This window comes from Petromyzon marinus, chromosome 1 (genome assembly GCF_048934315.1).
Source record: "Petromyzon marinus isolate PM22_M1 ecotype Great Lakes invasive population chromosome 1, UKy_Petmar_22M1.pri1.0, whole genome shotgun sequence".
Taxonomy (NCBI): Eukaryota; Metazoa; Chordata; class Hyperoartia; order Petromyzontiformes; family Petromyzontidae; genus Petromyzon; species Petromyzon marinus.
The window spans coordinates 27,083,867-27,100,732 of record NC_133667.1 but is presented as its reverse complement, the minus strand read 5'-3'; the positions used below and the strand labels follow the sequence as shown (position 1 = coordinate 27,100,732).

General features: G+C 42.6%; 1 protein-coding gene across 2 annotated transcripts in view; it reads right to left on the bottom strand.

Moving 5' to 3' along the window:
* LOC116939057 (signal-transducing adaptor protein 1-like) overlaps positions 1-16,364 on the bottom strand; it is a 30,408-nt gene extending 14,044 nt beyond the window's left edge. Inside the window, exons 1-6 of one of the 2 annotated variants that reach the window (XM_032946946.2) lie at positions 15,312-16,364; positions 14,757-14,825; positions 7,671-7,718; positions 4,184-4,303; positions 3,731-3,787; positions 1,175-1,449 (exon numbers count right to left, since the gene is read on the bottom strand). In XM_032946946.2, coding sequence (XP_032802837.1) covers positions 1,175-1,449; positions 3,731-3,787; positions 4,184-4,303; positions 7,671-7,718; positions 14,757-14,825; positions 15,312-15,401 — 659 coding nt within the window. In that variant the 5' untranslated portion in view covers positions 15,402-16,364. The remainder of the gene's footprint in view (positions 1-1,174; positions 1,450-3,730; positions 3,788-4,183; positions 4,304-7,670; positions 7,719-14,756; positions 14,826-15,311) is intronic. The other variant, XM_032946954.2, reaches the window with a different exon arrangement.
* Between the last annotated feature and the right edge of the window lie 502 nt (positions 16,365-16,866).

Here is a 16,866-nt window from a genome sequence, read left to right as displayed (position 1 = left end):
TGCGTTGTTCGACGTTCAGCTGGCAGCTTTCGCAAAACCGTGACACACAGTGCCGTACAGCACACGGTGCCAACTCGAACACCGATCGGAGAGCGAGCTGTCCAGCACCACCGCGAAAACCTACGCAGCAGATTCTTAATGAGAGTTAAATATTCACCTAGAATCTAGTTATGGCCCTGATAGCTATAATTTAGCAGAAAAAATACTCAATTAAATACTAAACTATTGCATCTACCGGGTAAGGCCCACATATAGCTCTTTTTCAGAAACGACCTGGCCACAAATGATAGCTCAACAAAGTGGCTAATCATGTCGAAATGTATTACAGCCAAACACTCGAAACGCACGTTATTACATGTGGAGGGAAACACCAGAGGACCCGGAAAAAAACCCACACGACCACGGGGAGACCATGCAAACTTAAAATACACAGCAGGCGTCAGGGTCGGATCGAACCCACGACCTCCTGCATACCGGGCGAGGGATATAACATCTCTTCACCACGACGCTCCATAGTAAAGCAATAAATATTGTTTCAGAGTAAAGCAATATACTTCAGCAAACATTTGAAATTGCTCGACTGATAATTATTTAACAGCGTGTGCGGTTTACAGCCTATAAATAAAGTACACATGTAGCACGTACAGCCCTATTGCCAATCCACTGCTGGATGGCCATACTTCACCACGCTAGAGAATGTGGGTTCGGTAAAGGTGGTGACCATGAAATCATTGTACAGTATTTTGGTGCACTGCCCCCTGCTATTCACTACGTAGAACAGCACCGCGGTGACAAAGACAACGACAAATATTCCCCGTAAAGCCTTCACGGACTGTTGGGGAAAGTGATGTTACACGAGGGAGTGGACGGCCGGCACCACTCCTCATCGCATTTGTTTCCCGAGTGGCTATGCTTTCACCTCACACCAGGTCGACCTGAAGGTGAGTCGACCTGAAGGTGAGTCGACCTAGGGGAGGCACAGGACTAATTCGGATAGTCGTGTTGGCCATGAGCGGGAGTCTAATTCGGGTGGCCGGGTTCAGAGTGCAGTGCGATAACCTCTACACGACCGCTCCCCGCACAGAGGGTTTAGCTACACACAGACACACACACATAGACATTTTACCGGATTGAATTCATTTTAAGATATGAAAATACAGACAACGTAAATCACCTGGGATACAGCAAATCTTCTGAATAGATATTTGCACCGTCTGTCTCCGCTGACGTAGCGCATTCCGTTGGCCTCACCAGAGGTGATTGTTGGGGTAATTGTGGCTTCGGTACAGGTAGTGGCGGCAGTGAATGTGATGGGGTCTCTGGGCCTGGCCCGCTGAAGGAGAGCTGTGATTCAGGATCAGCCAGCCTCGCCCTCTTCTCGGTCGCTATGGCTTTGTGCACCCGGTGCAAATGTTCCAAGGGCAGGCGCGATTTTTCCGGCACCTTTAACTGATGGAAATACAACATCGGAAGGCACCGGTAAGTGGGTTGACAGTTTAAAAGAGACATGTATGGTGACGGTGAGAGATCGAGGAAAGAAGGCGGGATTCATAGTTGATATTAACCAACTCACGTACCGACTCGTTAAACAAGGCGTAACGTATCAACAAGAGAAGACTTGTAAATACGGAGAGTCTGTTGTGCGTTTGTGTTTGCATTTGAGAGGTAGTGTAGCAGTAAGCGCGCTCCGTAACGTTACTCAGCGATTTCGATACCCGTTCATTTCCAACACCAGTAACAATTATCTGAAACAATCCTGGGCCTCCTCTAGGTCTGCTCAGTCTCAAATGGACACCTGGTGTGATGTATAAACCGTAGCCACTAAGGGAGACAAAGGCATCCAGGAGTGGTGTAGGCCACCAACTCCCTCATGTGCCGTGCCGGCCTTCAAAGGTGCTCACCAACAGCACTCACCCTTACAGTCTGTGAAAGCTAAAACGGGGATCTTTGTATTTGTTTGCATCTGAACATGTATTTTGTGCAAACACCTCGCTCAGGAAATATAATATTGCGAGGACAGTTCAGGAAAACAAGGATACTAATAGAAGTAGTGAATTCAATGTTGCAAATAGTCTTATGTTTAAGTGCTTGGAATGAAAATCAGCAGCACATACATTTCAAACATAATTTAGATTGTATATAGCATCTACGCTAAACTTATTTCGCACCATACACAGCCAACCTTGCTAATCAGAGGTGTATCTAAATGCAACCATGTCTCAAGATGTTGTACAGAAACAGTGGGTGTATTCGTAGAGAAGCAGTCACAAACAGAGGGAATGTATGGTATTCATTTTGGACTTGGACAGAGGCTTGACACTACAGTTGACTGGGGGAAGAGAGTTGCAGACAATGGGAACAGCAGAGAAGAGTAAGTGACCTCCCACTGAGAAAATGCTGACTGGGCACTTCGGGAGAAAGCCTTCAAATAGAATGAGATGAGACGGGAGAGGTAGGCAGGGGTGAGTCAATGTAGTATAGACGGCGAGAGCATATGGAAATTGTAACACTGATTTTTATAAACGTTTTCCGTAGTAGTGTTAGCAGTAGCAGACTTTTTGTTTACTGTCATATATTCCATTGAGGCATTAGTCTCCAACAAGGGAGGCCTGGATTAATCAAGCACTTCACAGGCACGTTCTATGCATGTGCATTACAAGTGTAGTGAGTCCAACTGAGTGGCAGACGTTATTTATTTTAGAGGCAACACATTTGTTTGTAACACGTAACACAAAGGGGTAACTGCCCCTTTACCAGATACAGCCTGGGGTGGTGACCACCCAGCTAACTACACTATACAGAGGAGTTACAGCTACGAAGGGTCGGACCCTCTCACTCAGGATCGCGACCACGTGTTTGTCTCGTAGGACGTAGAGCTTCCAGCTTGAGACGTAGAGCTTCCAGTTTGTAGAATGCAGCGACCCCGGTCCCTCTCAGGGACCCACCTTTTATCCCTCCATGGGTCGGGGCCGCTCCGCCCTTGGCCCCGCCCCCTTCTGGAGCCTTTCAGCTCCCTCTCGATCCCTCTCGAGAGCTCTCCCCGGACACGTGATCACCTACTAGCCCCCCCCCCCACCTGGGGGCCTCTCTGTGGACACTCCGGATCACGTGTCTGCGGGGTCAACCAGAGTGCCATGGCCCAGGGCAACCCTGCCCCTGGGCCATGGCACTCTCTCACGCCCCCTTGTGGGGGCCCGCACCGCACGCCATGCGTGGTGCTCGCGCTATCCCAGGGCACACCAAGCACCGCTAGGGCTGGTACTGCACCCGCCCACGGGGTGCACGCGATGGCGGTGCATCGCGTGCCGTGGCCCTCTCAGGCCGGCACCATCCAGTGAGATCCTCCGATGTCACTACACATTTAACGTCAGCATGTTGACCTCGAATAAAATGGATTACAAGAACCAATCAGAGGCGTGTCTAGAAATTCCCCAGGGGGAGGCAGTCCGGAAGTTCTAGATTTGAAGCTTTCGTGACTGCAAGGATCCATACTCTTTGGTTCTATTCGGTGAAGTCACGTGACTTTACCGAATAGAACCAAAAAGTACAGTCCAGAAGTGTCGAGCGTTTTAAAGAGGGCTCTATATTGATGGGGCGGGGGGGGGACATATTCAATGCGTTTCCTCTGGTAAATATAAATAATGTCAAGTTTTTTTGGATTCGCCACTGCAACGGACGCATTTATCCGCCGCAATACGATACTGTACTGCATGTGTGCCGTTTTACATACCTCCGTAACTGCAAGCATGAACACTCTCCACAATTCCATGCAGTCCATCGTGTCCGCCTGCAAAGCGAAGCAAAGACATAGGCATGTTGGCTCCGTACTTCGCCACCTTGGCCAGTGTGCGTTGTTGATGGCGGGCAGTGGAGCGGTGGCGAAGTTAAAGGGTCAGGCCGACAATTACAAGGGTTGCACCCTTTGTCCATTATTTCTTCAACCCCCCCCACCCACCACCGCATCTGCCCAACCATTATCACAAATGGGTGGGCAAACGCAGGGCACATGCGGTGGAGTAACGTGTAGTTACTCCCACCTCTTCCAAGACGTCTGTCCAGCATGAAAGAGTAGGCCAAATATCTACTAGAGTGACTCTCCAGCGCTCCCTCTAGTGGAGTCCCTACCTCCAGAAGTGGTGTAGGCATGAATGGGTAAGTCGCATAATAAGCACGTGGTTTCTACCCTCAACTTGACTTCTGTAGTGCCAGTCTTGAGTGTCATTTTGGCGGTAGAGCTGCCAATTTTCGTCAAGTACTTGGTGGTGAGGGTGAGCGGCGATTTCAAGTAAATTTTTTCTCCGTACTAACAGGGAAAAGAAGAGGGAAAAAAAAACACAACAATGCAATTATTCAGGTCACCTAAAAGCAGTTTAATATTATATATAATATCAACAAATATTGCCTTTTAATTTCAAAGGGTAGCCTCACAGAGTGACTTTTTTTCATGTGGGCCTTGCATTGGCCAATTCAATATGGCACTGACTACTTTCAGTGTGGTTTGCAGATAAAATATATTATTTCCTAAAATACCAAATGAAAATGTGAAATGTCCACATTCACAGTTTATCGCCAAGGTTGGCACTCCCTACAGAGGCATCTGATAAATATATATTACAGATTAGACAACAGTTACCATGGGTGGAGAGGCGGCGTAGTGGTTCGCACACCACGCTGCAAACCCGGCGACCTGAGTTTGATTTCCAGTCGCGTTTCACATCAACGGTGAAGTGATATCTGAACCGGTCCTTGGCATCCCCTTCATCGGCCTCCAAAACAACTCCAATTACCGACCAGGCATGGGAAGGCCTTTCATCCAGCCGTGGATTGACAAAGGGCTAACTTTTTTTTAAAATTGGAAATCCAGTGCCACGTTGCAATCATGATATTTGAGCGGAGCAGTTTCCAGTGTGTTGAGATAATACTTATTACAATAATGAATATCAGCAGCAACTGCATTTCCTTGAACACGTGGATTGGATCCTGGGCTCGTTGTGAGAAGAAAAAAAGGCTCAATGCATTGTGACAAAAATATTTGGAGCTTTGCTGATGAGGCTCAGGCTGGGTTGATCCAGTAAAAACTGGCTCGTCATTGCACCACTCTACATTTTGAACAGGTTGTCCCTGTGTCCCAAAGAACAGATCACTATGCCAACACAGAAAAGACATTAGATACTGTGGGATTTCCCATTGTACCATTACTCCTAAATTGTAACAACAAAAAACCTAGGAAAAAATTAACAATTTGATTCTACGTCACTTACGAACAATGTAAGTGACTTAAACAATTATTCGTAAGTAAGTAGTGCTATCATTTAAAATATGGTAAGAATTCATAAAAAATTGCTCTTTTAAGTAATAAGAGTAGAGAATCCGTTTGTCTGCAGCTGCAAATAAGAGACAGCTGTCATTTTCATATTCCTCTAACAATCCCCCTGTGCTCACACATAATAATAATAATATGTATTGTGAGTTTCTATATGTTTTCGCTGTACTTAAATCATATTCCGGGTGAAAAATTGTAATATTAATAGTTGTACAATTTGAAAAGCTACAGCCATTTTAAATGAACCGTGTCAGTCTTCTGTATTCGTTTCTCCCACCACTTATTGGCTGCTATCTATAAAATATATTCCATACTTCTTCCGTCATTAACATACAATACAATGTTTATTTGTGTTATACGGAAAAAAGGTACCATGATGTAGCTGTTCACCTCAAGCTATAAATGATCTGATACGTGTGACATTGTCTTCGTACTGTTCGTCTTTTGGCGTTTTCTGGTCTGACACTGGTGAAACTAGGCAATAAAGAAGGCCGTCTCTGGTGTAGTCGAATCAGTTTCAAAGACAATGCATATATAATTATCAGAGTATGTTTTTTGCATGTTCACCACAAGTACGAGTGGGAAATGCAGACTTTATTCTTTGCAAAGGGTATCGATTTGGTGTTTGAATATCTTAACACCTCTTTTATTCTTAATTTGAAGCTTTCGTGACTGCGGGAATCCATACTCTTTGGTTCTTTCGGTAAAGTAACGTAGGTATGAAATAAAATAAATCACGACGTTTTGATCGCAACACAAGCAATCGTCATCAGGTGGGACAACCACATCAATAACAAACTGCTGAAGTAGGCGAGAGATCTGCCGTGGCACGAGGTCATATAGTAGGCCTCGGCAGTAGGGGGGCAGAGAGAAGGGGGGGGGGAAGGAATGTGGCTGCTGCGGGGTCCACTTTCTGCCCTCCCCCTCTCTCCCCCCCCCCTACTGCCGAGGCCTACTATATAACCTCGTGCCACGGCAGATCCCTCGCCTACTTCAGCAGTTTGTTATTGCTGTGGTTGTCCCACCTGATGACGATGGCTTGTGTTGCGATCGAAACGTCGTCATCTATTATTTTTATACTTACGTGATTTTACCGAAAGAACCAAAGAGTACCTCTTTTATTGCCAGAAATGGTAAACCCGATTCTTATTTTTCATACTTTGATACTGCCAAAATGTCCCATGATATTTAGACAAAGAATATGATATTTAGCCAATTACCCAGCTAATAATATTTGGTAGCAAAAGCCCGCAGCAGCCACTAAGAACAACAACGTTGTTATTGTCGGACGGAGAGGAGACCAGCCAGCAGCCAACCAGGAAACTGGAGGCATGGGATATTTTCAATAGCTGTGCGATTGTACTTTATTAAATATATCATATTAAAACATGGGTATCGGTCTAAATAGTTTTATCCACCGACAAAAACTTGGCTTAATGAGTGAAATTAACACAATAAATTTTACTGGTTTTGTTCAATGACAGTAATATTCCATGTGGCATCAAATGGACAGGCTATATCTTTGTTGGAAGAAGCCAGTGTAGTTTTTTTATGTATATAAATAAATACAGCAAAATGTGTGCTTCCCTATCAACGGTTCAGTGTCAAGGGGGTTATGGTAAGAATGCACACTCACGAATTGAATACTAAAAACAAATCAACACAGGCGTCAATAAGACTGTGGCCTTAAAAGGAAAAAAATATGTAATAGGTGACGTTTGAGGCAATGGCCCTTCATCATGGCAATGCCCGCAGCACCACCTCTTACGTACTTTTCCTTTTAAGGTCACTGTTATATTGACGAATGTGTTGCATTTGTGTTGTTATTTGAGCAATGCAGCAGTATCATCATATAATTTGTTTACCTTTTAAGTGGGTACATTTACATTATCATCATTTATTACAGTACTTATACCACACCTCCCTTGCAGTACAGTAGTAAGTGTGCTATAAGAATTTGAGAGAACTACTTAGCAATTGAGTGATTGCAGACCAAACACAGTGATGAAAAATAACATAGTACAGAAGATATACACAACCAACACAAGAAGCATAGTTGAAAAGCCAAACTGAAAAACCTAGTTTTTTTCTGCACTTGAATATGAGGATTTTATACACTCTCTGAAATTGGCTATTATATATTCTTAAATTGATGAATGGTAGGTTGATTGATGACATTTCAGGGTTAGCTTTTTCACAACTTCAGTACCAAACACCAAATGCCCGTTGAGCAACTCTTAATTTAATCTGCCGTTGTAATATAAAACAAAAACACCGATCATAATTTTGCAATCATTCTGCCATTAATTGTAGCCCTCAATTTTGTAAGAGCTAAGAGGTTATTTACCTTGTGTAGATGATATTCACCGTTTCTCCTGCCCACATGCCCTGGTGCCTGTGTATCACAATGAACGGACGCACATATACAGACTTTCATGCGCCAAGTCTGCATTATGTATGCATCCTCAGAAGAAAACATGCATATGTCCACATGATAAAAAATACCATTTAAATGTGCAGCCCTGTGATTTTTGCTCATGCCCCTGTTGGCAGAGGACCCTTCCCTATAAGGAGCTATAGAGAGCCCCCTCCAGCAGGTATGTGGCCACCTGTCCCACGCTGGCCACGTATCTCGTGGGGTCACGCACACTTGACCCCACCACACCTGGCGAGCAGCTAACTGGTGTACTAATTCATACGGCTGGGTGGACAGAGATGGGAGAAATAAAAAAAAATACTTTGCCACTTGTTTCAAGTGCCATGCCGGGAGTTCGACATTGCCCTGGAAGTTCTAACCATGACACCACGACAGTATCCCACGTGGCAATGATGGTAATAATTATTTACAGCCCAGTGGATCAATGCCTCCCAGTGCCATATAGGTCATGGGAGGTGTTTAATGACACTTCACCATGCTTGTCGGTGTGTAGGCTGGCGAAGTTGGCAAGGTTGAGGGCAAGAACGGTTTGGCCACTGACCGATGTCAACCACATTTTGCTTTGAAAATAATAATAATAATACAGAATCACAATGGGACAGTGGCGGCTCGTGACATTTCCACGAGGCGGGGCTGTTGTGAGTGACCTCTGAAAATATGGTGTTGTAATTAAGAAAAGGCTCGTCATGTTATTGGCCTTCCCGTGCAAGTGATATTCCTGTCTTATCTACCAACGGCGAGGCATTTATAAGCATTACGAGACAACAATGCACTCAAATGCTGTCCCCGTGAAATGGAATATTTCGGAGTAACTCCACGGTGTTCGTTGCTAATTCTTCGTTTGCTGCACCGACTGCAATCGCTGTTGCTGTTGTTTGCTCCTAGAACGTGTAGGCAGTGAGCTGCTATATTTACACAGCGCAAGCTCGCGTTGTGACATAGCAATTACAGCAACGGACGCCTTTTTTCACCGCTCTGAATGGGTCTCAAACGGCGCGGATAAAATGCGAAGCTCATCGCGACGAATGAAGGGAGATATTTATATATATACTCTTTGGTTCTTTCGGTAAAGTCACGTAGGTAGAAAAATAATAGACCACGACGTTTCGATCGCAACACAAGCAATCGTCATCAGGTGGGACAACTACTTCAGCAGTTTTTTGTTGTTGTTGCTGTGGTTGTCCCACCTGATGACGATTGCTTGTGTTGCGATCGAAACGTCGTGGTCTATTCTTTTTCTACCTACGTGACTTTACCGAAAGAACCAAAGAGTACGGATTCCTGCAGTCACGAAATCTTCAAATCAAGATTGAAGGGAGAGCTTATCACTCGGACGCCTTCGCCGCCGCCGCCCTGGTTTCTAATATGAACAACTTAAAAGGTCATCTTCGTTAGGCAATTCACGTCGAAAGGATACATTTTTTAACGCATCAAAACAATTTATAGAAAATAATTTTTTAAATATTAAATTTAATAATTTCGTATCTCCGGCTGCTTGGTTGGGGCGGCGCTCCTCCGCCCCAAGTGGCAATCGTGGCTTCAGCCATCATTCTGCCAAAATGTGCTGGCACGAATGACAAAGTAGCGACACAAATCGTGCCCCACATTCCTTAAATGTACGACGAACGTGGCTCGCATATTATTGTACGTATCGGTTTGTCCATTACAGTGTGCTGAGCAAACTTAGCAGTTACGTAAGTTGTAATTGTAAACGTAATTCACGGTCCTTTGGCTCTTCAATGCCGGATGAAGAGCCCCAGTTGCTGTCGGTCACAGGGGGATATTTGACTCTACTTCGCCGCACTGCTTGGGGAAGAGGCCCAGAACAAATATCGCTCACCACGGATGTTAGCCGTGACCTGGAATCGAACTCGGGTAACCAGATTTGAAGTGCAGTATATAAATGACATCACGCGATTTTGGACGATTTTTTACCTCCCCCCCCCCCCCTTCGTCACACGACGTCACAAAAAGTCAGACCTCCCCTCAAATATGACGTCACAAAGCTCTGCTCCCCCCCCCCCAAAAAAAATTAAACATGCTTCAAATCGCTTTAAACTATTGTCATTGTAGTGCGTATTTAATGTGGCGCTGCACTGTGATGTTGTAGGAGAAAACATTTATTAAAAGTGTATTTCATTCAGTAGAACGTGTTGTCTATATTTACTTAAAGTTGCGCATTTTGATGTGACGTCACATTTCTCAACCCCCCTAGTCACACATCGTCACAAATGTCTGACCCCACCCCCCCCTAGGTGCGTGACGTCATTTATGGACGGGCCCATAGGCGACAACATTAAGCCTGGATTTACACCACCCCCCGTGATACCGGATACATGGTGAAGTGTCCTTTTGCGGACTCTGGTACCCAGAATGTTCATGCCATGGAACATTTGACAACGCGTCAACATGTAAACATTTACAGGTGTTTTGTGCGTACATTCCTGTTTATCTGTGAATGTCAGTGGTAAGTATTCTTTAAAAATAAAAACTCGTTTGTGTGTTTAATGGGGTTGTTTGTAGGTTTAAAGTTCTGTCTTTAGAGTGACACAAGGTTGCGTCATATGCAATATCAACACAGGAATCCAGATAGGATCTTAATCGTGATGGTTGTTGTAAAGCACAATAGGTTGACAGCGGGAATCCTTTGATGATTTCTGTTTCCGTGGGTTGTTCTCAAACACACTATCTTTTGTATGAACCGAACGAACAATTTGTCTCATGACATATTGCCGATAGAACAGTTAGAATACATTGGGAAAAGGAGATTAAACATTTTGATTTAAAGCTTTCGTGACTGCAGTAATTCATATTCTTAGTTTTTTCGGTAAAGTCACGTTGAAGAGAAACAACAAAATAATATAATATATATAAAACAATAAAAATTCTCACGACGTTTCGACCATAACTCAAACGGTCATCTTCAGGTGTGTTGGTTTGCATAAATTTATTTTTAAACGGCGCATTTATTTATTTATAAAAAAAAACGTTAGCGTCACACGCAGCGATTTGGCAGTTTGCCCAGGACTAGTCCAATTTCAACCGAGAAGATGGATTCTATCTTAGCAATCATTGGAAAGATTTGATAAACCATTTCAGTTCTTAATTGATTGTTCACGCTTACAGTGGCTTTCAGACAGCATACATTATAAAAAATTTCGTCTCCCCCCTCCTCTTTTCAAAATATAGATGGACTAGTCCTGGGCAAACTGCCAAATCGCTGCGCGTGACGCTAACGTTTTTTTTATAAATAAATAAATGCGCCGTTTAAAAATAAATTTATGCAAACCAACACACCTGAAGATGACCGTTTGAGTTATGGTCGAAACGTCGTGAGAATTTTTATTGTTTTATATATTATATTATTTTGTTGTTTCTCTTCAACGTGACTTTACCGAAAAAACTAAGAATATGAGATTAAACATCTGAAGCTTTGAATAGAAATACATTTTAAATTCTGCACTTCGTAGGGATTACGTTACAAGATGGGAAGGAACGTCCAAGATACATCGAATGCGTGATTTTTCTACTGCACTTGCAAGCGTGTTGTCAACACTACAATGCAATAATGTGAATAATCATAATACATCCTTGACAATCTATCAAAATATAGACCTTAGTCGGTATGTCTCAAAAAACTCCAGGGTACCTCCCGACAAGGTACAAAGCTGATATTTGGTACATCGGTAGCTTTTAGGACACAAACAACAAGAAACATATTCTTGGTTCTTTCGGTAAAGTCACGTAGAAGGGAAATAATACAAATAAAACAATAAAATTATCACGACGTTTCGATTGCAACACAAGCAATCATCATCAGATGTGAAAAACCACAGCACTTTTTTCAAAATTTCTTGCTGTGGTTTTCGCACCTGATAATGATTGCTTGTGTTGCAATCGAAACGTCGTGATAATTTTATTGTTATATTTGTGTTATTTTAGTATTTCCCTTCTACGTGACTTTACCGAAAGAACCAAGAATATGAATCCCTGTAGTCATGAAAGCTTTAAATCGAAAATTAACAAGAAACATCTGAACATCCCAGATTTTTCATTTTAAGATCCTCTGCATCTCGATTTTTCAGTGCCCCATGAACATGTGTGTGCGTGTCATTCAGAAAACTTTCAAAATATAAGTGCGTTTTTTTTCGTTTGATAGAGCGTTAAAAAGCAAATAAAGTTAAAGCGAGAACCATTGTTCGATTTTTTATTGTTTTGAGATATTTCAGATTTAAGTAGTTTTTAACGAAAAAATACGCATTTTATAATGTTCAAATCTGAATAATTTTAAAACGGTAAAAGATAGGCGCGTCCTCTTGTAGAGTATTACGTTAATTAATTTTGGTTCTTTCTAATAAAAAAGTACGGAATCCTTAAATACAAGTATAATCAAGTCGTCAACACATTTTTGTGTTGTTTTTGCGGGAAAATACACGTGTTGGAGTAGTTTTGTTCGTGTCTGATCATAGATAAACATTGTCAACAAAAATCTGATCAGGCTCAATATATTTATTGAAAAAAAAATATCTGGCAAAGACAAGGCGTTTATGAACTAGTTATAAAATAAAAGCTTTTCAACGAGCATGTTATGAGGTATATAAGTCAAACACGTTTTCAGTATTAATATTAATTATATTTCCGATGCACTTTAGAATTTTATTCCGAATGAGTGTCGTTGATTCGACAAATGTTGTTTGGACATGTGGACATGTATACGTCCTTCTAAACAATTATCCTGCGTGGGAACAGGGCACAGATTTTATATATACGTCCGTTATATTTTGTCGATTAAATGAATTTTTGGTCGCAGTGAATAAATTTTGAGTTGAACTGATCACCAAAAGGTAGAACCAGCGCACTATTGTAAAAAAAACACCATTGACAGCAGTAGTGGCCGCTAAAGAACACATTTTAATTTTGGAAAGCAATACATTTACTCAACTTACTCAAATGAAGTTGGTTTTATGTTATGTCTTAAGAGATAGTTCTTAAAGGAAGTCCAGTGAGTGACAATAGTCATAAAAATAACACGAGCAGGGTATTTCAAATTTTAAGCGTAATGTCACAAACCATAATTCGAGAAATGTCCAAAGGTAGCCTTTGTGGCTGCCTTTTCTCCCATTTGAAATCCATAGGTTTCACTTTTTGTGCTCTACAGCTCTCGGATATGTGTTTGCAGGTTGTGCTGCGTGTTGTTTGACCTGGTGTCCAACATATCACTCCACGTGCTCTGAGTTTCTTTAAGACCTGAAATTCTGGGTTATATTAAGTTCCCGAAGGATCTCCCAGTGTTTTATATATATTTTATTATTTTATTGTTTCCCTTCAACGTGACTTTACTGAAAGAGCTAAGAATATGAATTACTGCAGTCACGAAAGCTTTAAATCAAAATTTAAAATCTCCCAGTGTGTTTTACCAGGTAAAACAGACTACATAGCTCTTTTTTTTATAAGCGACCTGGCCATTAATAAAAGCCCAATGAAGTGCCTTATCATCTGGAATGTTTTAGTAGTCAAATACTCAAAACGTATGCTTCAAAATGTGTCGGGAAAAAAAACGGATGACCCGAAGGAAAATCGATGCGACCACGGGGAGAACACGGGTCGGGATTGAACCCACGACCTCCTATTACGAATCTAAAACGCACGGGGGACCTAAACTTGCATTCTCTTTTCATAAGCCAGACGTATCTAGCAATGGACATTGTATCTAGCAATGGACATTGTATCTAGCAATGGACATTGGGTAATACTGAAACTCGTGGGTGTTGGTAATGACATAGACAGCCAGTATCCTGTATGTGCATGCTGGGTACCTGATGCAACACTGCTTAGATGAGACTCTTGAAATGACGTACAGCGTGGTCCGTATGTCTTGTGACCCGCATTTAATTATCCAAAACGAAATATATCTTCAAGTAAGTTGTATTTAAAACAGAAATGAATATGCAAAGTAAAAATGTTAGGGGTCAATGAATTGCGGGTCACAGGCCATCTGGACAAGCCCTACGCTATATATGCTCGCATGTCTTGCAATATGAGTAGAAGTATGTTAAGCATCTTGAGGTTTCACGAGGAAATCCGAAGGCTAACAATTATTAATTATTGAGAATTATAATTACATCTCGCCATTTAACAAGTCACTGTTGTATGATGTCCTCCCCGTGACGTTTCTATCGTGAGAGTGGTTTAATCAGATTTCATCGTGCTGGTCAATGCTAGTTGACGAATGAGAGCCAGGGCTGGTTCAGGGAGAACTCGCCACTGAAAATAGCCGCTGACTTGGAATCAAACTCTGTTCGCCAGGTTCATTTACAAGGACCACTACGTCACCGCTCCCGCAAGTCTTTAATGTCTCTCATTTTCTTAAATATATATTTTTCGGAAACAAACAAATGTGATGTTAACTTGGAGTTTATTTTTAAGTTTCTAGTTGGTTGTTGGCAACAAAAATTCCAATTTAGGATGAGGTTTTTTTGCAGAGTTAATTAAATGTCTTATATCAATGAGAAAATAACAACGCCTAACTTTTGTGTTTACATTTATTGCCTCTTAAAATAATGCGCTTTTAATGTGCTTTTCAAAGGGATGCTGCTTCGTTGTAATGGTGAGCACACTGGACTTGTAATTCAGAGGTTACCGGTTAGATTTGATCTTCCAGCGTGGCAGCTGAAACAACGTTGCAAGTTTTTTTTGTTACGAATCTCACCCACCTCTGTCCACCCAGCAGTACAAATGAGCACGTCACAGTTAGTCGATCAACAGGTGGTGGTGTAAAGTGTGTGTTACTCCTACCTACGTATAAGGTGTTTGGGTCCTGTGGAAGAGTAGGCCAAATACCCTCTAGAGGGGCTCTCTCGGGCTGCACCTATACTCTTTATATTTAAAATTAAGGCACAAATGTAAACGACGCATTGTTTTAGCTGACTTTATTGTGCTTTCACAACAATCACAGGGTACACATAAAAGTGGCTGCAATGGTATTTAATAACCTACCTTGTCGTGTTTGTCTGAGTAGAAATTTAGAACGTCCCCATTTAGAACCGTCCATTGTTTCTTATATTCCTGCCAATGAAAATGTGCGAAACGTTAATGAGTGCAGAACCAGCCCCTGTAGCGTGACCTTGTTTAAATGGTGTGTTAGGAGTGTATAAAACGCGCGGAAGGGGGGGGGGGTACACAGCAAATTTGAAACACATTTTAAACAAACGTTAAACGCTCAAAAGAATGAGTAACAAATATGATTTGCTTTGGCCCATTATGCGTACTGCTCAAGCTCTCGAAGTTCACCGAACTTAAGATTAAAAATTTGCCCCAATGTTTAGTAGATAAATGAACATGGATTTAAATAATCATGAAGCTAGACTACCACACAATACTTTATTATCTTATCGGCGCAAATATAAAACAAAAGTTTAAAGACCTGAGAGAAGAGGAAGCGCCCGGGTAACGGGCCTTAAGTGTATAATTCTTTGGCACACAGCGGCTTGTAGGAAAACGCAAAAATAAACACTTTAACGCGTCAATTAAAAAAAACTGCAGTGCATATACCTTGTCCTTCCGATTCTTTACATGGAGATAGCCATCGTTGTGTACTCGCAGGGAGAGGGATAGTTTTCCCGCAGCTGAACACTCTGCCATTCCGTTGTTTCAACCCTTCAGACCTTTGCTGAGTCCCTTCGGCTTTGACTCGTAGACAAAACATGACAGAGCCTTATAACGATACCACACCAGGAAACAGAGGCGGAAAACCCCAGTCGCATCTTGCAAAACCAGAATTTCAAGGTTTAACTTAAGAACTTACAATACAAATCAAGGACGTGCAATTTTGACATATTTCCCACCTGCATAGCAGGTACATTATTCTCATGCCACGAGTAGAGCCTGATAAACGAAGTGCCCTGAGCAAAGCAAATACAGTACTGTACCAGAGAATTCAAATACATTGAGTGTTTATCTAGCCATAAATCCTCAACATTCTGCAGAAGGAAATAAGTCAGTCAACTTCCTGCAGAAATAAGGTAATCTTTTGGAAAGAAGGACATTGACCAAAGCCAATCTTCTCTCGGCCCACATTTGGCCAAACGGAGCAGGTAAACGCGTGCAATTTGCACGTTCAATTTTACTTCATTTTCCCTGGGAGAGTGGCCCATTAATCCACTCGACTGGTTTGACTGAAGGCGCACAGCCAGTAAGATCTTATGCAAAACAAATCCACGCTGCATTTTTCTTCTAAGTAATGCGGAAGTTCCTATGCAACTGCATGCATTGCTCTGGGGTTTTCTGTCCCGATCAAATGCACCGGTAACATTCTCGTTAAACTTGAGTGATGGAAACTTTATTCGTGAATTTTTGGCATGGGTGGTTTTGCCAGCCAGTGCTCTTGGTCAACGAAATTTGGACAAAATGTGAGCAAAAGAGCAGGATGCGTTACGAGAAGAAATGGTGAGCAATAGTAAACACATTCCTGCGGAGGGGGCTGGTAGGAACGTTGGTTGCTCGGTCAGTGGCCAGGGTCAACGGCGGCGTGGTGTATTCCGTGGGCACAAGCCGGCGTGAGTAGGTTAAACGTTGAGTTTTATAAGGGCACCACGGGGTGACCAGCCCCTCCCCACCCAGCCCCTCCCCACCCTCCCCTCCCCACCCAGCCCCTCCCTACCCTCCCCTCTCCACCCAGCCCACCCCTCCCATTTTTTATATCCGAATGTCCGGATACACGTGGACAGACATCCACAGACATACACAATTAATCCCCTGCCTCCTGTGAGAATTAATCCCGGTTGGGCTTCCAGTCCACTACGTTTCCTACCAGTAAAAAAATTAGTGATTCCAAGGAACGGAACGCATCTGTGAGAGGTTCATCCACCGAGGAGATGGAGCGGCGATCAAATCAGTTTGTGTGCAGGTGCTAGGTGGACATCTGTAGAAAAAGAGCTTCATAGCTCATCGGATTTCTCCAGGATACATAAAAAATTCTGATTCTGATAGGTGGATTTATTATATCGCAGGATCTTGAGAGGTAGCAGCAGCGTGAAGAGGCCTTCAACCAGCAGTGGATTTGACCAGAGTCTGTGTTATTTTTGTCCTGTGTTGATATTTCAGTGAT